Source organism: Pristiophorus japonicus, chromosome 18 (genome assembly GCF_044704955.1).
Source record: "Pristiophorus japonicus isolate sPriJap1 chromosome 18, sPriJap1.hap1, whole genome shotgun sequence".
Taxonomy (NCBI): domain Eukaryota; kingdom Metazoa; phylum Chordata; class Chondrichthyes; family Pristiophoridae; genus Pristiophorus; species Pristiophorus japonicus.
The window spans coordinates 45895405-45916798 of record NC_091994.1 but is presented as its reverse complement, the minus strand read 5'-3'; the positions used below and the strand labels follow the sequence as shown (position 1 = coordinate 45916798).

The following is a 21394-nucleotide window of genomic DNA, read 5'->3' as shown; positions in this document are numbered from 1 at the left end:
TTTGCTGAAAGCGATACGTTTGCAGGGGGAGAATTGTCTGGGGCAGGCAGCATTCGGGGCCCTGGGAAAGCGTACATCGGAGAATGAGGATGGATCAGGAGTCTTCGCTTTGAAACAGTGATCATCACATTTCTCTTTCCTCTCTGCCCTTCCCTCGTGAGCTGGAGAGCAGAAAGACAGCAGCTTTACTTTGCAGTCTGTGCTGAGGTGGCCAATTGCAGCTGGGCAGTGAGAGAAGTGATGCAATCGGTTGCCCCTGAATTCTTCCTCCCCGACTCTGCTGCACCTGACCCAGGGTCGTGTACGTTGGACGTTGCCAGCTCGAAGATTCTTCCTCATCCCCACATGCTCACTGTGTTGAAATCAAAAGGGCGGATTTTCGGACCCTCTTTGCTCCGTTTTTCGCCCCGGAGCGGCAACAATGGCGGCGGTGAGGTGTTCTGGGCGGGCGGTCAGCCTCCAGCGCCCCGCGGCGATCCTCGGGGCTGGTTTCGCGGCGGTACAGAGCAACAACGCCGGGAAGAGCTGCACCCGGTGTGCAACACCAGCCCGAATGTTGACTCCTACCCAACCCGTACGCTGCGTAGCACCCCCATCGCCCCCCTGACCCCCCGCAGTGACCCCCTGGGAAATCAGGCGGTCGATCGATACTGACAGCCAGGAGGTAAGTAATGGACTCCTAAGGTAAGTGGGATCGTTTTTGCTTTAAATTTTTTTTGCGGTTTGTGTTGTGGTGGAATGAGCAATGTTTTGGGAATGTTTTTGTGGAGTTTTTTTGGGGTTCCCCTCCCCCTCCCCCCAGGCGTCTCTCAGAGCGCTCCCGGCCCAGCTCTTTAGCTCGGGAGTTTCCCACGCTGGCGGCCAAGAGAGGTGTACAACGCCTCCCTTAGCACTGCGCCCCCTGACTCAGGGCCTAGCTGCCCAAACTTACCTCCTGAGGCGCCAAATGTTCCCGGGCGCTAACTGTACCGCCCCGCTGCCATTATCATCCTGAAAACACCAAAACCCAAAGTCCAGCCTAAAGACTCCACTTTGTATCTCCTGCTCCAACTCACTCTCCCCCAAACCCCAACAGTGGGGAGCTCCTCCCCTCCTTTCAGTCTTGCTTCTGCCCACAGGACGAGGGCTTTCAAAGGTTGGTGACGTCTCACCATTGCCTGTCGGTGTCCCACGACCTCGTCTCAACCCTACTGCGTCCGGATTTCACGCCTTGGCCCATCATTTAGAGCTCTCAGTAAAACAATTAAAAGGCACAATTGCTTTGGCAAAATGTTCCTGAAATAAACCTTTGAAGCATGGGTTAACCATTGAAGGTGAAGGCAATGATACGAGTCAGGCGCCTTAACGCAATTGGTAGAAAATGGTCCAGTATCAAATCTTCATACAAAAATGGAAAATTATTAGAGATAAATGTCACAGTTTTGATAATAAAAAACATGCTCAAGGTAAGAGCTTGCCATAATATTGCTGCTTCTCTCCCAGCAAAATAGCAGAGGGCCTTTCATTTTGAGAATATAAACAAACTGACTAATTCGATATCCACTATGAGAACATTATATATATATATATATAAAATAAAACTCCTCAGCGACAGGCAGGCGATATTAAGCAGAAACAAAGACCTCCAGGCTGCGTGAGGCCTGTTCCACGAGACAAAGCCGCAGAACAGCGATTAAATCAAATGCTTGCTGATCCCTATCTGCTGGTGTCAGGGTACAAGTGGGAGATTATTGATGGCCACGAGCCTGGCCTCTATTCTCAGCACGCAGGAGTCATGGCCGGTCAAACAACAGGGACGTCAATCAATCAGGGCCTTTGGGGCCTACCAGTTGGGGTCTCTGGTATCATCTCACTGTACTCTGTCGGGCTGGGTCTGGGATATTAGTTCGTGACCACCTTGACGTGCGCCATGAAGGGGGCATTCTCGGCAGAGTTCAAAATACTTTGAAATGGGCCACAGTGGGTAAAGTATTGTACTTTAAGGGCCGGTATTTCGGGTCTTCTTGCTCCGTTTTTCGCCTCGAGTGGTGGCAATGACGACGGTGAGGTGTTTTGGCTGGGTGATCAGCTTCCAGCGCCCCGCGGCGATCCTCAGATCCGGGTTTGCGACGGCGTGGAGCAGCACCGCCCGGAAGAGCTACGCTGTTGAGCAATGCTCCTGGTGGTGACACCGGAGCGAGTTTGAACTCCTGCCCGACCCGTCCGCCCCAAAGCGCCACTCGCAGTGACCGCCTGGGAAATCAGGGCGGAGCAAACATCCCGTCGGCGAACAGGCTGGTAATGGATGCCTAAAGTAAATGTGATTATTTTTTTCTTCTAATTTTTTTTGGCGATTTGTATTGTGGTGGCATGGGCAATGTTTTTGGGTTCTCCTCCTCACCCCCACCCCCCCCCCGCCCCCTCCCTCCAGGCCTATCTTGGAGAGCTCCCGGCCGGCTCTTTAGCTCAGGCGTTTCCCACGCTAACGCCCAAGAGAGGTGTACAACGCTTCCCTTAGCGCTACGCCCCCTGACTCAGGGCCCAGCTGCCCAAACTTACCTACTGAGGCGCAAACTGTTCCCGGGCGCTAACTTTCCCGCCCCACTGCCATTATTGCCCCGAAAACATCATAGCCGAAAATGCAGCCCATTAAGTGAGAGGCACCCATCATCATCAACATAGGCAGTCCCTCGAAACGAGGATGACTTGCTTCCACGCCAAAAAAGGATGAGTTCACAGGTGTTTCAATGAAGGACCCGAACTACATCCTCAAGGGTGGAAGATGCCTGTGCGTGGACTTTTTTAACGTGTGATGGCCGTTGCACATCAGCCACCACATGGGCTTGACAGAGCTAGGTCTTGGTCCAGTGGCAAGGATTGCCCAAGATGACTGGAGACCAGCTCTGCTGCACGGGCCTAGTGGGCACACATATCGCCTGGCCCCGAACTCACGCCTCGTCTGGGCCCCGATCACGCCGCTCTGCAATCCCTCGCTGCTCCTGCTGTACCTGCCCACGCTCCAATCACCGACCTGGACCTTGATGACATCACTCTTCACTGCCGTCGCCCTGCTGCACCAGCTCGCGCTGCTCCCTGGAGTAGTACGTCGCCTCGCTGCTCCCCGAGGCCTCCATGCTGCTCCTTTTATGGCCCCGACCTGCCGCTGGTGTTCTCACGCATGTCGGGGCCTCCATGCCATTAGCTGAAATCTAATGCAGTTGTCGAATACTTCTGGTTGATCTGGAGTTTGAGAGGCACACAGTGGAGCTGGTGTGTCACATGACGGTGAAGGTCTGTCTGCTTCTATTCCACATTAGCAATATGTGAATTGTAATATTCTACCCTTATTAAAAATTTGCAATGCGAGTTCGTATAGCAAATCCCCAGCCCCACTCCAAATGCACACCAAGTTACCCGGTCTCTACTGTACTGTCACAGGGACATACCAATTGCAACAACTATGGGGGACTGAGGGGTAAATTACCATAATAAACTCACATTTAATACCATCTTCGACTTTACTATGTGTTCGCAATTCAGCAAAAGGCTGGTGCCATGCAAATGGTATTGCTATGGTAACAATTCAAATGGTTATTGGCTGTTACTGTAATCAACTGAAATTTGCACGGCTGAGATCGATGAAGAGTTTTGTTCGGTCTAGGTAATAAAGGATGCAGAAGGAAGGCAGGTGAATGGAGGTGAGGTACATCTCAGCTCAGCCACGAAATGGCGGCAGAGGCTGGAGGGGCTGAACGGCCTGCTCCTGTTCCTGTGTTTGTGCTACACCCCGTGCCATGGACCAGCTGCTCGCTGACATGTGGTTGTGAACCTGCGGGCAGATCGTCGGGCAGCTGTTGCCATCCTCGAGCTGTGCAATAGCTGTGCCACCCCCCTCCACTTCCTCCGTCACAGTAGCACGGAGAGGCTCTGCGCTCAGGTAGGACATTATTAACAAAATGTCAACCACAGACATTCTCATATTCAACTCACTGCTTTGAGTGAAGGGAAGGAGGACCCCGCTGTGGTGTCCGACTGCTTGCCTGACCCCATTTTACGCTGCTTTCTGTCTCAGTTAATGACTCCTGTCTCTGCTCAATCTGGTGCTGACTCTGAAAAGCGTCAGGGACGGGAATGGACAGGTTAGTACTTCAGATCAGGGCCAAGCCGAACATCTCCAGTCCTTTTAGTTTCTACAGCGTAGCAATCTGACCTTGAAACGATCCATCCTTTATATTCAATTCCCCAAACTATGACTCTTTTTAATCTGGTGCAACCCATTTATTAATGAATGTTAGAATTTCAATAAAAATAACATAACACGTACTTACCACAAATGAGCTGCGGATTAACAGCATCAAACATGTGGTGATTGAAATATATTTTTCACCCATTTAAATTCATGTCCTATAACATTCTGGGTTCACCTCATCTATCGAGCATTTAGTATTTTACTGACAGGTTTCCACTGATGTTGCTCACAGTAACTAACTAACGTGTGAGATGGAGAAACAAGCCTTACCTCTCAGCACGGTGAGCTTAGCCGTTGCAGTCACTTCGTTGAGTGGGTTGGTCGCTTGGCACTCGTAGACCGCCTCGTCCCTGGGGGTCCGTAAGGGCTGTATCCTCAGGACCGCTCCAGCACCATCATCAAACTCAATCACCTGAAAGGGTTAAAGAGGTCAAAGAAATACAGCACAGATGGAGGCCACTCACCCACCACCCCCTTCCTCACTGGCCGACATTGGCTCTCTGTCAACTCCCAATACGCCTCTCCTTATCGCTCAGCGCCTCTTCCTCCAAGTTTGGTTTCCATATTTACGAAAGGATATACTTGCTTTGGAGGCAGTTCAGAGAAGGCTCCGGGGATGAAGGGGTTGACTTATGAGGAAAGGTTGAGTAGGTTGGGCCTCTACTCATTGGAATTCAGAAGAATGAGAGGTGATCTTATCAAGACGTATAAGATTATGAGGGGGCTTGGCAAGGTGGATGCAGAGAGGATGTCTCCACTGATAGGAGAGACTAGAACTAGAGGGCATGATCTTAGAATAAGGGGCCGCCCATTTAAAACAGAGATGAGGAGAAATTTCTTCTCTCAGAGGGTTGTGAATCTATGGAATTCGCTGCCTCAGAGAGCTGTGGAAGCTGGGACATTGAATAAATTTAATACAGAAATAGACGGTTTCTTAATCGATAGGGGGATAAGGGGTTATGGGGAGCTGGCAGGGAAGTGGAGCTGAGTCCATGATCAGATCAGCCATGATCTTATTGAATGTCGGAGCAGCCTCGAGGAGCTTACTCCTGTTCCTATTTCTTATGTTCTTAGGAGATGCACCCTGGGATGGCTTCTCAGTTGAGGGTACCACATGACACGCAGTTTTGCTCCAGGCTAAAATTAGGACTAAATTTAGGTCTAACCTCTGGAAGAGAAAGACTGAAAGTTGAGCTCGCGGCCGGACTAAAACTAACCCTTAACATTATTCTCAAACTGAAACACTGAGATCCACCAACAACTCGATGAAATTGGGCAACAAAAGCAGTAAGATCCCAGAGGACACAGATTGGCAAAAGAACCAAAGCAACAGAAGAAAAAACATTTTCACACAGCGAGTGGTTGGGATCTGGAATGTACGGCCTGAAAGGGTGGTGGAGGCAGACTCAATCAGTGCTTTCAAAAGGCAGTGGGATAAGTACCTGAAAGAACATTTTTTGCAGTCTACGGGGAAAGGGCGGGGGAGTGGGACTAGCTGAGGTGCTCCTACAGAGAGCTGGCACGGGCTCGACGGGCCGAATGGCCTCCATCTGTGCTGTAACCAGTCTGTGATTCCTTTATTCTCAAACTAGAGAAATCATTTTGATGCTTTTCTCTTCACAAATATGAATATTTTCACCTCTGCTGGAGGTTCATATCATACCGTTCCAAATCCCTTCCGCACTGCCTCACCATAAGGCCCCTGAAGAGGCTCTGTCAAAAGCAAGTCGGGCCCATGACAATAGACCGTTGCCATGGGAACCAACCCAGAACCGCCTGACCATGGAAGCACACCGTCCAGCCCAGTCCACAGTGGAGCTATTCTGAGGCATGCTGGGACACCTCCCACCTGGTGATGTCCCGGAACGATCTAGCAGCTAGGAGATGTGGCACGTCAGGTAGGTGGTGAGAAAAATCACCCCGTTTTGAAGAGGCAGAGAACATTTTTGGATCTGTGGCTGCTTCTTTTTTTGAGAGGCAATGGAAGATGATTTTGAGAAACAAATGCAGCCCCTGGAATCTTCATCTTTTTTAAAGAATGACCCGTGTCTGAATGTTCTGCTGGAGGATGAGCTCACTGAGTGTAATGTATGCACTTGTGAGCATGCTCACAGGTTCGTAGGGGTGTCCACCGTGAGAGGTAGGCACCGGAGGGACTGGGATGCATCATCACCCCCGACAATCAAATTTTAATTTTATTTTATTCGGTTTTCTAGTTGTTGTCCCCCTTTAACAAGAGGAGGTGTTATGTATGTAAACCTGTAATTACCATGTCTAACCACCAGAGGGCTTATCCCCTGGAGTCCCAAGGGATCCCACAATCCCTTGGAAGCACCTGGAGGCCTCACAGGCTGGAGAGGCACTCTGAGATCTGTAATAAAGGACTACGGTCACACCTTACTTTGATCTTGCAGTATCTAGTCTGACTCCCTATTCAAGATATAACAGGGGTGGGGGGGAGGGCACTTGGTTAATTGTATGACATAAAATAGTTGCAGAGCTGTTGCATTGTGAGTGGCTCAGCCAGTCACGTGATGTTCATTTCACCGGGCATTGCCGCCAATCGCCGGCCAAAGTTACCGAGGGAGATCAGGAGAATCCCGGCGAAAATTATCCGCACTGACAGCCTGGCTGGTGTCGCCCAGGGGGAGTGGTGTTAAACATGGGCTGGGGAAGGCATTAGTGGGCCAGTGCTTCCCCCTCCTGATCATTATACAGTGACCCTGCGCGAAAGTGCACTTATGTGGCTGTTAATCGAGAGCAAGTTCTCACGCCCCCTGAAGACTCACTATCCACACTCACAGATGAAGAAGCGTGGAGTAGACCACTGCTTGTGATAAGAGTTCTCCACGTAGGTCAGCACTTTGGGGTGAGGAAGGTTGGAATATGGGATGGGGGGGAAGGGAACAGACATTAACCCACTCTCTGTCATCTCTTGGATTGATGTTGAAATCCAATACAGACAAGAGGACTACAATGACCAAACCAATAACAGATGGGTCAGGATGTGTCAACTCTGACCAGTAGGGGCTGCTCTGCTAATGCTGAAGTGTGTTGTTTGGGCAGGTGCTGCTCGGCCATTTCTATGGTGTTTCCACCAGAGTTACAGAGAGATAGTGGGGAAATTCCCAACAGAGATTCTACCCTGAGTATCAAACGTTGGTCTCTAGGGCTCAGGCTGGAACTTTACCACCTGAACTATCGGGGAAGGCAGTCTGGCTGGGTAGATTTGAACTACAGCACTAGAGTTAGAAGAATACAGTCCTAGCCTGCTGTAACATCTGGGCACCATTATTAATTGCTTCATACCCAGTTCTACCCAGTCCCAGAAACCAGCCATCAGCCAGAACTGATAATGTACCTCAAAACGCTGGGAGCTCACTCGCTTTCCTTTCTTGTTCCAAGTAACTCGAGGTTTGGGGGTTCCTGTCGCCTGACAGACAAATGACGCCACTCCTCCTGAGACACCAATCTGGTCACTGGGAATTTTCATGAACCTTGGAGGAGCTGCAAGGAATGAAAAGGAACATTTATCAGTGACAGGAAGGATCAGAACATCTTCAAAAGTCCAGCAAAAGGAATCAGTCCAAATAATTTTAGACCCGTACTTCTCTTGTTACATCTACTGTAATGTATGCACCTGTCAGTATGCTCACCGGTTGGTCGAGTTGTTGGGTTGGGAGTGGCTTAGCCAGTCATGTGATGTTCACAAGACTCAATAAAACCCCAGCCAGTTGGGTTCGGGGGATCCACGATGAGGCAGGTGGTTGTGAGCCTGGTGGATGAACTGGTAATGTGTAGCGTGATTGTTAAACCTTTGCTAATAAACCAACTAGTTCTTAATAGCAATATGTTGCTATGAATTCTTAAGCAAAGAACCCATAAAACAAATACATTGCAGCACGACCAATATCGACAGCCCACAAAACAGCGCTGGAAGATAAAAGAGGCAGTATAAATGCCTCCCGAAGTGGTAAACAATCCTGAAGAAGCCATGTTCCTTGCCACCTGCAGAGGTAGCAACCCACAATGCCATTTTTTCTGGCCATGAATAGCCCGGGTTGGGCCAGTGATGGGGTTTTCTCATATGGACCTTCTCTAGCCAGAGAAGGAGCAACAGGCAGAAACTTAAGTCACCATTTTCACATCTTTGCTCATGTGCTAGGGCTGTGGGATCTACCCAACAATATAAATGGAAGGGACACCCAGTACAATAGAGAAGGGAATCCCAGTAATTGCACAGGGGAATCTCAGCACATCACACAAGTGAGCAAAGGAGAGTATGATTACATGATTACGTCACCATTCTCCTCTTGTACAGAACAAAACAGAAAACAGGCGATGTTTCATGCTTCAGTGGATCACTGAGTTTAGCTGTGGTGAGGATCTTAGCCGTAGAGAGCAGGAAGGCTCCAGGTTGATTCCTGATCTGTGCAAAAGGAGCTTTTCTCAGGTAAGGTAGCGCTGCAACTGGTGTCAACATCTCTGGGATAGGGAGCGGCAAATAAAATGAAAAACAATCAGCCAGGGTTCTTGTTCTTATGACCTCGTGACCCCTTGCTGGAAATCTGTGGCCGTTAACAACAACAACAACAACTTGTATTTATATAGCGTAGTAAAGCGTCCAAGGTGGTTCACAGCAGTGCTATAAGACAAAAACATAAATTTGACACCAAGCCGCATAAGAAGAAATTACGGCAGGTGACCAAAGGCTGGGTCAAAGAGGTCGTTTTTAAGGAGTGCCTTGAAGGAGGAAAGAGAGGTCGAGAGGTGGAGAGGTTTAGGGAGGGAGTTCCAGAGCTTGGGGCCCAGCTGAAGGCACGGCCACCGATGGTGGAGCGATTATAATCAGGGATGCTCAAGAGGGCAGAATTTGGCAGAACCAGGTGAGAGGAATACTTGGATGTGATGGTTTCTCCCATCCCCCCTCCATGGCTGATCAGAGAGGGATTAGCAATTCCAGGGGACCAAGAATATTCCAGGCCCTCCTCGGCTCCCCTGCGGCACAACTCCCCCCCCCCGATCCGTTAAAACGCCTGTGGCCCGTATTTACATTGTGAAAAATCTGGTAACTTTGCCGTAACCTCTTCTGACGGTATATTTTAAATGCTAGAATATTTGTCTGCAGCGGTTGGTCGGGACTTTTCCGCATTATGGTGAGTTTTGCCGATGCCCCGGCCGGTGTGTTAATCCCACCCTGTTGCTGACACTCTCTCTCCATAGTAGGGTCGGCAGGATTTGAAGATTAATCTCCGGGACAGTACTGCGAGACACCTCATAGGGGCATGAAAATAATGCATTTTTTTCATTTGCTTTGAATACTATAATTTATTAGTTACTAAAATATCGGCGATGGGAAGGAAGTCTGTTTGACTGACCGGCAAGAATCATCCAATAACAATGAGTCTGTTCGGGGGAGTGGGGACAGGAGTTTGGGGGCCGGACAATTGGAGGCTGTAGGTCACATGATAAAACCTCCAGGAATAGGTCCAACCAGAGTTGGCAACCCGACTCGCACATGAAGAAAGGCCATCGATTAACTGTTTCGTAACCATCACTGTGAAAGAGGGCAGTGACAGGAAGTTGAATCTTCCCCCGCTCGGACAGCATCAAACGCTTCCAGGTTAAGGGTGCACACGAGCCAGACATCATGCCCTGCGCATCCTTTCCCCTCCCCACCCCCAGTCCAGTTTACCTGTGGTGTCAGAAAGGCACCTTATGAGTTTTATTGAGCTTTCTGGCAGAGTTTGTTGAAGGCAATATTTAAGCATCGTATTCAAGAAAAGTCAATGAGGCCTAAAGAATTATTGAGAGCCTTGGACTACCCTTTGTAAAACAAAAGCCATCAGAGCCAATATTCCTAACCTTACTGCGCCCATAATTTTACCCTCATTCAACCGGCATTGAAGAAGTCTCCCAGAACAGTAAAGTTTTTTTGGGTGATAAGTATATCTTTCTAGCCAGGAGCGGCAACCGTTTTACATTATTTGCGATAGTTGGTACAACATAGCCTTTCCTTTTTCACGGGATTCTCCAAACCCGGAAGCTTCGGAGTATCTGTGAAATTAGGACCACCAGGGCCATACCTTAGTTCTGAGGTGAGAATCCATCATTCGACTTCACCCGGCCTTTGTCACTTCACCCACCTCAGCCCACATGCCCCTGATGGGCGGGCGAGTGTGTACAGACACCTCGGTGTTGCACCGAGCCACGGATACTAAAAGGTCTCACGTTCATGGTCATTGGTGAATGCGCTGGTTGTGGCTGACCCAGTGGTGGGGAACACAGCTGATGTCCACAACAGGCTTTCCTGCTGCCCGCTGAGCTCTGGTCATCAGAGACAGTCCCTCGAAACGAGGATGACTTGTTTCCACGCCAAAAAGGGATGAGCTAACAGGTGTTTCAATGAAGGACCTAATATTCCAGATCCCGAACTACATCCTGTAGCGGGCGGCAGGAAAGCCTGTTGTGGACATCAGCTGCGTTCCCCTCAACTGGGTCAACTATGACCATGAACGTGGGACCTGAAGGGTGGGAGACGCCTGTGTGTGGATTTTTTTTAACGTGTGGTGGCCGTTGCACACCAGCCACCACACGGGCTTGACAGAGCTTGGTCTTGGTCCAGTGTCAAGGGTTATCGACTGGAGACCTGCTCTGCTGCACGGACATAGAAACATAGAAAATAGGTGCAGGATTAGGCCATTCTGTCCTTCGAGCCTGCACCACCATTCAATATGATCATGGCTGATCATGCAACTTTACCCCATTCCTGCTTTCTCTCCATACCCCTTGATCCCTTTAGCCGTAACTCCCTTTTGAATATATCTAACGAACTGGCCTCAACAACATAATCACAGTGTGGGCTGCCCGTGCTGCCCCAGAGCCCCTGGCCCTGAACTTACGCCTCTCCTGGACCCCGATCACATCCCTCCACAGTTGCTCGCCGCTCCTTCGCCCTGACCTTGTCGATCCTGCTGTATCTGCCCACGCTCCAATCACCGACCTGGACCTTGATGACGTCACTCTTCGCTGCCGTCGCCCTCCACCCAGCTCTGACCCCTGGTGGCACGTGGGTGTCAGGTGATGGCAGGATTGGGCACGGTGAGTGTCGGTTGTGATGCTGACACACTCGCTGTCTGCGCTCAACACAGACCTTTCACGATCTCCGGATAGTCCAAGGTGCTTTACAGCCAATGAACGGCTCGCGCTGGAAGTCATAGTGGTCGTGTCGCGCCAGCTCATTTGTAGCTCGAGCTGCGGAGGTGTTCTCGCGCAGGTCAGGGGGTGGAAAGGTTAACCCTTGCCTCTGGATAAAGGCCTAGCTCTGTCAAGCCCGTGATGTGCAACAGTCACCACACGTTAAAAAAATCCACACACAGGCATCTTCCACCCCCTCAGTTGGAGTTCAGGACTGGAATATCGGGTCCTTCATTGAAACATCTGTGAACCCATGTGGAAGCAAGTCATCCTCGGTTGAGGGACCGCCTACGACGATGACAGCCAATGAAGTACGTTTGAGGTGTAGTCACTGTTGCAATGTAGGAAACGCAGCAGCCAATTTGCACAAAGCTAGGCAGAAACAGCAATGTGACAAGAAGCAGATAATCTGTTTTAGTGATGCTGATTGAGGGATGATATTGGCCAAGACACCAGGGACATCTCCCCTGCTCTTCTTCGAAATACAGCCTTGGGATCTTTAACATCCACGTGAAAGGGCAGATAACTTGGTTTAACATCTCACCTGGAAGATAGCACCTCTGGCAGTGCAGCACTCCCTCAGTACTGCACTGAGGTGTCAGCCTAGATTTTGTGCTCAAGTTCCTGGAGTGGGACTTGAACCCACAACCTTCTGACTCAGAGGCGAGAGTGTTACCACTGAGCCACGGTTACACCTGGCATTGGGTGGAACGATGGGCTGCCAGTACATGTGGAACTTCACGGGCAGAACGAGTTCGTGCTTTCAGGAGCGAAGGGAATGGGTGGGAGGGCTGGAGCAGAGCCCATGACAGGTTACACAGGCAGATAGCGAATGGGTGACCAGCAGGAAGAGCAGTGGAAGGAAGGTAGTGCAGGGGTCCCCTCCGGTCATCACTCTCCAAAACAGATACACCGTTTTGGGTACTGTTGGGGAGGATGGCTCATCAGGGGAGGGCAGCAGCAGCCAAGTTCATGGCACTGTGGGTGGCTCTGCTGCACAGGAGGGCAGGAAAAAGAGTGGAAGAGCTATAGTGGTAGGGGATTCTATTGTAAGGGAAATAAGCCGCAATCGAGACTCCAGGATGGTATGTTGCCTCCCTGGTGCAAGGGTCAAGGATGTCTCGGAGCGTCTGCAGGACATTTTGGAGGGGGAGGGTGAACAGCCAGTTGTCGTGGTGCATATAGGTACCAACGATATAGGTATAAAACGGGATGAGGTCCTACAAGCTGAATTTAGGGAGCTAGTAGTTAAATTAAAAAGTAGGACCGCAAAGGTAGTAATCTCAGGACTGCTACAAGTGCAACATGCTAGTCAGAGTAGGAATTGCAGGATAGCTAAGATGAATATGTGGCTTGAGGTGTGGTGCAGAAGGGAGGGATTCAAATTCCTGGGACATTGGAACCGCTTCTGGGGGGGGGGGGGACCAGTACAAACCGGACGGTCTGCACCTGGGCAGGACCAGAACCAAAGTCCTAGTGGGAGTGTTTGCTAGTGCTGTTGGGGAGGGGTTAAACTAATATGGCAGGGGGATGGGAACCTATGCAGGGAGACAGAGGGAAGTAGAATGGAGGCAGAAGCAAAAGATAGAAAGAAGGAAAGTAAACGTGGAACCCAAGGCAAAAATCAAAAAAGAGCCACATTACAGCAAAATTCTAAAGGGGCAAAGTGTGTTAAAAAGACAAGCCTGAAGGCTCTGTGCCTCAACACAAAGAGTATGCGTAATAAGGTGGGCGAATTAACTGCGCAGGCAGCAATTAAAGAATATGATGTAATTGGCATCACGGAGACATGGCTCCAGGGTTGCCAAGGCTGGGAACTCAACATCCAGAGGTATTCAACATTCAGGAAGGATAGACAGAAAGGAAAAGGAGGTGTGGTGGTGTTGCTGGTTAAAGAGGAAATTAATGCAATAGTAAGGAAGGACATTAGCTTGGATGATGTGGAATCGGTATGGGTGGAGCTGCAGAATACCAAAGGGCAGAAAACGCTAGTGGGAGTTGTGTACAGACCAGCAAACAGTACTAGTGAGGTTGGGGACAGCATCAAACAAGAAATTAGGGATGCGTGCAATAAAGGTACAGCAGTTATCATGGACGACTTTAATCTACATATAGATTGGGCTAACCAAACTGGTAGCAATATGGTGGAGAAGGATTTCCTGGAGTATATTAGGGATGGTTTTCTAGACTAATATGTCGAGGAACCAACTAGAGGGCTGGCCGTCCTAGACTGGGTGATGTGTAATGAGAAAGGACTAATTAGCAATCTTGTTGTGCGAGGCCCCTTGGGGAAGAATGACCAGAATATGGTAGAGTTCTTTATTAAGATGGAGAGTGACACAGTTAATTCAGAGACTAGGGTCCTGAACTTAAGGAAAGGTAACTTCGATGGTATGAGACGTGAATTGACTAGACTAGATTCGTGAATGATACTTAAAGGGTTGACGATGGATAGGCAATGGCAAACATTTAAAGATCACATGGATGAACTTCAACAATTGTACATCCCTGTCTGGAGTAAAAACAAAATGGGGAAGGTGGCTCAACCATGGCTAACAAGGGAAATTAAGGATAGTGTTAAATCTAAGGAAGAGGCATATAAATTGGCCAGAAAAAACAGCAAACCTGAGGACTGGGAGAAATGTAGAATTCAGCAGAGGAGGACGAAGGGTTTAATTAGGAGGGGGAAAATAGAGTATGAGAGGAAGCTTCTCGGAACGTAAAAACTGACTGCAAAAGCTTCTACAGATATGTGAAGAGAAAAAAGATTAGTGAAGACAAACATAGGTCCCTTACAGTCAGAATCAGGTGAATTTATAATGGGGAACAAAGAAATGGCAGACCAGTTGAACAAATACTTGGGTTCTGTCTTCACGAAGGAAGACACAAATAACCGTCCGGAAATACTAAGGGACCGAGGTTCTAATGAGAAGGAGGAACTGAAGAAAATCCTTATTAGTCAGGAAATTGTGTTAGGGAAATTGATGGGATTGAAGGCCAATAAATCCCCGGGGCCTGATAGTCTGCATCCCAGAGTACTTAAGGAAGTGGCCCTAGAAATAGTGGATGCATTGGTGATCATTTTCCAACAGTCTATTGACTCTGGATCAGTTCCTATGGACTGGAGGGTAGCTAATGTAACACCACTTTTTTAAAAAGGAGGGAGAGAGAAAACGGGTAATTATAGACCGGTTAGCCTGACATCAGTCGTGGGGAAAATGTTGGAATCAATTATTAAGGATGAAATAGCAGCACATTTGGAAAGCAGTGACAGGATCGGTCCAAGTCAGCATGGATTTATGAAAGGGAAATCATGCTTGACAAATCTTCTAGAATTTTTTGAGGATGTGACTAGTAGAGTGGACAAGGGAGAAACAGTGGATGTGGTGTATTTGGACTTTCAAAAGGCTTTTGACAAGGTCCCACACAAGAGATTGGTGTGCAAAATTAACGCACATGGTATTGGGGGTAATGTATTGATGTGGATAGAGAACTGGTTGGCAGACAGGAAGCAGAGAGTCGGGATAAACGGATCCTTTTCAGAATGGCAGGCAGTGACTAGTGAGGTGCCGCAGGGCTCAGTGCTGGGACTCCAGCTATTTACAATATACATCAATGATTTAGATGAAGGAATTGAGTGTAATATCTCCAAATTTGCAGATGACACTAAGCTGTGGCGGTGTGAGCTGTGAGGAGGATGCTAAGAGGCTGCAGGGTGACTTGGACAGGTTAGGTGAGTGGGCAAATGCAAGGCAGATGCAGTATAATGTGGATAAATGTTAGGTTATCCACTTTGGTGGCAAAAACATGAAGGCAGAATATTATCTGAATGGCAGCAGATTAGGAAAGGGGGAGGTGCAACGAGACCTGGGTGTCATGGTACATCAGTCATTGAAAGTTGGCATGCAGGTACAGCAGGCGGTGAAGAAGGCAAATGGTATGTTGACCTTCATTGCTATTGGATTTGAGTATAGGAGCAGGGAGGTCTTACTGCAGTTGTACAGAGCCTTGCTGAGGCCTCACCTGGAATATTGTGTTCAGTTTTGGTCTCCTAATCTGAGGAAGGACGTTCTTGCTATTGAGGGAGTGCAGCGAAGGTTCACCAGACTGATTCCTGGGATGGCAGGACTGACATATGAGGAGAGACTGGATCGACTGGGCCTGTATTCACTGGAGTTTAGAAGAATGAGAGGGGATCTCATAGAAACATAGAATTCTGACGGGACTGGACAGGTTGGATGCAGGAAGAATGTTCCCGATGTTGGGGAAGTCCAGAACCAGGGGACACAGTCTAAGGATAAGGGGTAAGCCATTTAGGACTGAGATGAGGAGGAACTTCTTCACTCAGAGAGTTGTTAAACTGTGGAATTCCCTACCGCAGAGAGTTGTTGATGCCAGTTCGTTGGATATATTCAAGAGGGAGTTAGATGTGGCCCTTATGGCTAAAGGGATCAAGGGGTATGGAGAGAAAGCAGGAAAAGGGTACTGAGGTGAATGATCAGCCATGATCTTATTGAATGGTGATGCAGGCTCGAAGGACCGAGTGGCCTACTTCTGCACCTATTTTCTATGTTTCTAAGTTTCTAAGTTTCTATGACCATTTATAGTTAGACATGAGGCAGTCTCTTCCTACTCGAGCTTCTCACCACTTAAGGTTAGATGCCAGATTGCTACTTCCAGCATAGTGGGGAACCTTTTCTGTCCAGCCACTTCTGGTGAGACAATGACAGCTTGTTCTGCAATGAAACCTCTTCCCATTTACAAACAGACAGGAGGCAGCTTCTCAATGGAGCAGATTAACCTCTCATCATCCTATTTACAGGGAGACAATGAACAGCTTGTCCTCCAAAGGAGCATCTTCGCAGAGACAGAGATATTAAGCAGCCGACTCTCAGCCACGACATTCACTCAGCCCTTCCCAAGTAGTGCTGCCAATCTATTTCTAGCAATAAATAGCAAAGACTTGGCCCCAGATAACAGCTAGCAGATTGCATGCCTCTATTAAACGCTGCTTTAGCCAGCCAGCCATTTTGGATGGCTGCTGTTCCAAGGGCTTAGTGGCTGTACATCCTGGCCGACAAGATCTGGTTTCCCTGACAGAGCCGGGCAGGATGATGAATGTGATTGGTTCATTGCCTCAGTCAGGCACAATAATGAATGTGATTGGCTCATTGCCTCAGTCAGGCAGAATAATTAATGTGATTGGCTCATTGCCTCAGTCAGGCACAATAATGAATGTGATTGGCTCATTGAGTCAGTCATTGTGAGTGTGCAAGGAGCATGATGGGACACAGCGACAGCGTGCTGCCTTAACTAAACGCTGCTTTGTAAAACTTCAAACAGGGTAAGCTCTGCAAACACAAGTAACAAAGTGTGCCTTGGAATGTTAGGATGTCGTTTTGTGCTCATTATTTACCCCACCCAGGAAGGAGTTAATTCCCTCTAATACCTCATTGGTTAATGTGTTAGTATAAAACATCTTTGCTCGTTTAATGCATGCAGCAGGATACCATTAAAAGTAAATTGGATAACCATGTGAAAATTGCACACAAAAGGAACTTTATGCAAATATACTGACTATTGTGCTACCGCAGGACGTTGAACCCAGTGGTGTGTCCCTAATCTCGGTTGTAAGAATTTAAGAAAATCCAGTGAGGAAAGGCCATTCTGCCCATCAATCTCATTTTGACAAGGCCCTCCCACACCACCTGTATCTTAGGGGACATTAATTTCTGTTCTTGAATAGGGACACCAGGGGGCAGCATTGAGCAAAGTGTCACATATCACCTCCTTCACAGGTAGAGATAAAAGAGGGAGAGCCCATTTGGGTCTTGCTCCAGCCTGCATCCTAGTGGCTGTTTAAGTCTAGGAACAGGAGTAGGCCATTGAATTAGAGCACGTATCTTAACTTCATTTACCCGCCTTGGTGCCGTAACCCTTAATAAACCCCGAACAAAAACCTCAATTTGGAAATTTTCAATTGACCTAACCTCAATGGCATTTTGGGGAAGAGTCTTCCAGATTTCCACTACCTTCTGTGTGAAGAAGTGCTTCCCGACATCACCTCTGATCGGCCCAGCTCTAATAAACAGGCAGAGATGCTAGCCTGCTGTATTAAATATGTTTTTAAATGGAGCTTAGAGATTCCATATTGTCCCAGAGATTCTCCCAGGTTTTCAATTTGAACTCCTGCATATGCGCAAAGATCGCCATTCTCAACATCAACCACAGTTCCATTGCATTTTGTCAATCCCCACAAGATGGCTTTCCAGCAGATTGAGGTTGGGTTTCAGTCATATTGATATTGATATTGATCTCACAATCAGAATTATTACCGTCATATAATCGCCATCCTGCTAGGGGTCTCAAGATACAATGGGGCAGACAACACATACCCGGTCAATATTGTTAACCGCACTGGAGGTGGAATTGAATGCGATTTTCAGGGAGTCCAATCCAACACAGTGGGGAAAACAGTGCAGTAACCGTGTTCTGCCACTGGATGTCTCTAGCACACTTTGTGGCACTGCTCACAAGGTAATCTCGGGGCAGCAGTACAGTTGTGATATTTTGTTGCTAAGCTGGCCGATCTCTTTAATGTCACTTGGGGGATGTGGTCTCAATGAGCAAACCTAGGCCACTTTGTCTAGAATCCTGAGGTAAATTTCTGACTCCAGATCAGAGGAGCTCAGCATAAAACGATTGGCTTTCTCTTTTGTTTCTAAGAATGCTTTGCAATTGTAGCTGTAATGTATTTGCTTCGTGGGTTCTTTGCTGAAAAATTCATAGCAACACATTGCTATTAAGAACTAGTTGGTTTATTAGCAAAAGGTTTAACAATCACACTACACATTATAATTCATCCACCAGGCTCACAACCACCTGCCTCATTGTGGATCCCCTGAACCCAACTGGCTGGGGTTTTATTGACTCTTGTGAACATCATGTGACTGGCAAAGCCACTCCCAACTCAACAGCTCTACAACTCTTTTGTTGTGAACAAATTAAACATTTAAATCAAGTGCCCCCTGATTAAAGGGGGGGGGCTCCAAAAACTTTCAAACAAGTGCCCCCTTGTTTTTTTTTTGGGGGGGGCACTAAAATCACAAATTATAAGTGCCCCCTGGCTGAAAGGGGGGGGGGCATTAAAACTGGCAATTAAACAAATTAAACTTTAAACATATAAAATCAAATTAAGATTTGGTTGCCGGGGGTGATGATGCACTCCAGTCCCTCCGGCGCTCACCTCTCACGGAAGGCCGGGAGCGTACCGGTGGACACCGCATGCTCCAAGTCCAGGGACACCCTGGTTCGGATGTAACCGCGGAAGAGAGGCAGGTAGTCGGGCTGAACGACCCCCTCGACCGCCCGCTGCCTGGACCGGCTGATGGCACCCTTGGCCGTGCCCAGGAGCAGTCCTACGAGGAGGCCTTTGGACCTACCTGCTCCCCTCCACACAGGGTGCCCAAAGATCAGGAGTGTGGGACTGAAGTACAACCAGAATTTGAGGGGCAGCCCCTTCAGATATTGGAAGAGGGGCTGCAATCTCACACATACAACATACACATGGAACACGGACTCCTCTAGACCGCAGAAATTATAGGCGGCCTGAACCGACTTAAAAACTTATTGCACGGGAATGCTCCGTGCACCACTCTCCAGGCCAAGTCCCCGATAAATAGTGGGAGGACTCCCGCGTAGAGAGTACTCCATTGGGGATTCCCGCCTCCTCCGGACGGCAAGGTGATGCGCTCAACAGTTCTACAAACCTGTGAACATACTCACAGCTGTATACATTACAGTAACAAAGTGTGCAGACAACCACGAGACACAATTGCTTCATCAATTATTTTCCCTCTTTCATGAGGTAAGGAGTGGGGCTGTTCTTTCATGATTCCACAATATTCAGCTCCATTCACAGTTCCTCTGATAATGAAGTTGCCCAGGTCAGTCTTTAGCAGGACCTGGATACGTCCAGGCTAAGGCCGACAAGCAGAAGGTAACAACTGCATCTCACATAAGTGCCAGGTAATGGCCATGTCTTCCTGACATTCAATGCTATCACCACTGCTGACTTCCCCACATCAATGTCTTGGGGGTCACCAGTGACCAGGCACTTTACTGGACCAGCCATATTAATATATTAATGGCTACAAGCACAAGGCAGAGGCTGGATACTCTGCAAAAAGTGGCTCACCTCCCGATCCATCAAAGCTTTTTTACCGTCTACAGGATTTAAGTCAGGGGCGTGATGGAATAATCATTGCTCACCAGGATGTGTGCAACAGCAACAGTGCTCAAGAAGCTCGACACCACCTTGGACAGAGCAGCTCTCTTGAACACCCCTGCTACTGGACTGGACCTCCATCCGCTCCGACATTGGTATACTGTGGTTACAGTGTGTATGATCGACAGGGTGTCTGAGAGCATCTCTGCAACCTCTACCAGCAAGAAGGACAAGATCAACAGTGGAGCGCCCTCACCTCAAAAATCTCAACCAAGTCACAAAATATCTAGACCTGGACATATATTCATTGTTCCTTCATCGCCACTGGATCAAAATCCTGGAATTTCCTGCCTGAAGCCACTGTGGGAGCACCATCGGCGCAAGCTCTGTAGCAGTTCAAGGAGAGGGCCCAGCACCTTCTCACGGCAACTAGGGAGGGGCAGTAAATGCAACCCTGCCACTTTGCCCACATCTCGAGCAGAAATGGGAACTAAAAACATATAGGGCCCATGATTTGCGCCTGATTTTTAGGAGCAACTGGTGGAGAACGGACTATCTTAGAAATCGCAATTCTCCACATTTTTTTTTCTGCAGTTCTAGTCAGTTAGAACAGTTTCACTTTGGAACAGAATTTTTTCTTCAAAAGGGGGCGTGTCCGGCCACTGACGCCTGATTTCAAAGTTTCCACAGTGAAAACGTACTCCAAACTAACTTAGAATGGAGCAAGTGAAGATTTTTGTAGAACTGAAAAAACCTTGTCTACACATTAAAAAATCAGGCGCAGGTTACAAATTAGGCGTCCAGAACGAGGTGGGGGGGGGGAAAGGGGGGGGGAAGGGAAGTCTTTAAATTCTATAATAAATCCTTATTTATACTTGTACAAATATTATACAAATAAATCCAACCTGAATAAAAATTTCTAAGCAAAGAAAAGATTAAATAAACCATCTTCCTACCTGTGTGAAAGTGCTTCAGCCAGGAAGAATGCTGCAGGAAGCCTCACAAGTTGAGGCAGCCGTTCGTTCCCGCGGGGGGGGAGGAGGAAGCTGTTCCCGACGGCGGGCGGGGGGGCGGAGGGAGGGAGTGCGGGACCGACCGAACGCAGCGGGGGGGGAGGAAGCCATTCCAGACGGCGGGCGGGGGGGGGGGAAGGAGACAGTGAGAAGGCTGCAGGAAGCCTCACAAGTTCAGCAGCCATTTCCCGACGGCAGGGGTGGGAGGCCTTCGGGAAACGGCTGCCTCAACTTTCTGAGGCTTCCTGCAGCCTTCTCACTGCTGCAAGAAGCCTCAGTGCTGATGTGCTGATGGCAATGTGCTTTTATTAAAAAATGTTCAAAAATTAAACAGCTACAAAGAACTACAAAAATGGCCGAGTGCCAATGTTTCCTTCACATTGCGCGTGCGCGAACGCTCCAACGCGCACGCGCAGGGTTGCCGGCAGGAAAAAAACTAATTTAAATGGTACCCGCCCCTCCCACTTACAAAATCAGCGCGAGTGGTAGGCTCCGCCCCCCTGGACGCCGCGCCAAACAGACATGGAGCTGCAGCTCGGAGGGGCGCCCATTTTTTATCGTGTGGAAACTTGGGGCCATAATGTTGAATCGCAGAAGATGCAGTGTTTTCGAAGGTCAGGATCATTATACCACAGTGTCAGCTGTAGCTCAGTGGGAAGCACTCTGGATCAGAAGGTTGTGGGTTCAAGTCCCACTCCAAGGACTTGAGTGCAAAAATCTAGGTGATAC

The 21394-nt window shown here is 48.6% G+C and overlaps 1 protein-coding gene across 18 annotated transcripts in view; it reads right to left on the bottom strand.

Moving 5' to 3' along the window:
- Positions 1–21394, bottom strand: part of LOC139228683 (receptor-type tyrosine-protein phosphatase S-like) — a 592821-nt gene that overhangs the window by 373076 nt on the left and 198351 nt on the right. For all 18 annotated transcript variants that reach the window (XM_070859939.1, XM_070859924.1, XM_070859930.1 and 15 more), the window contains exons 3-4: positions 7590–7735; positions 4499–4640 (exon numbers count right to left, since the gene is read on the bottom strand). In XM_070859939.1, the coding sequence (XP_070716040.1) occupies positions 4499–4640; positions 7590–7735 (288 nt within the window). The remainder of the gene's footprint in view (positions 1–4498; positions 4641–7589; positions 7736–21394) is intronic.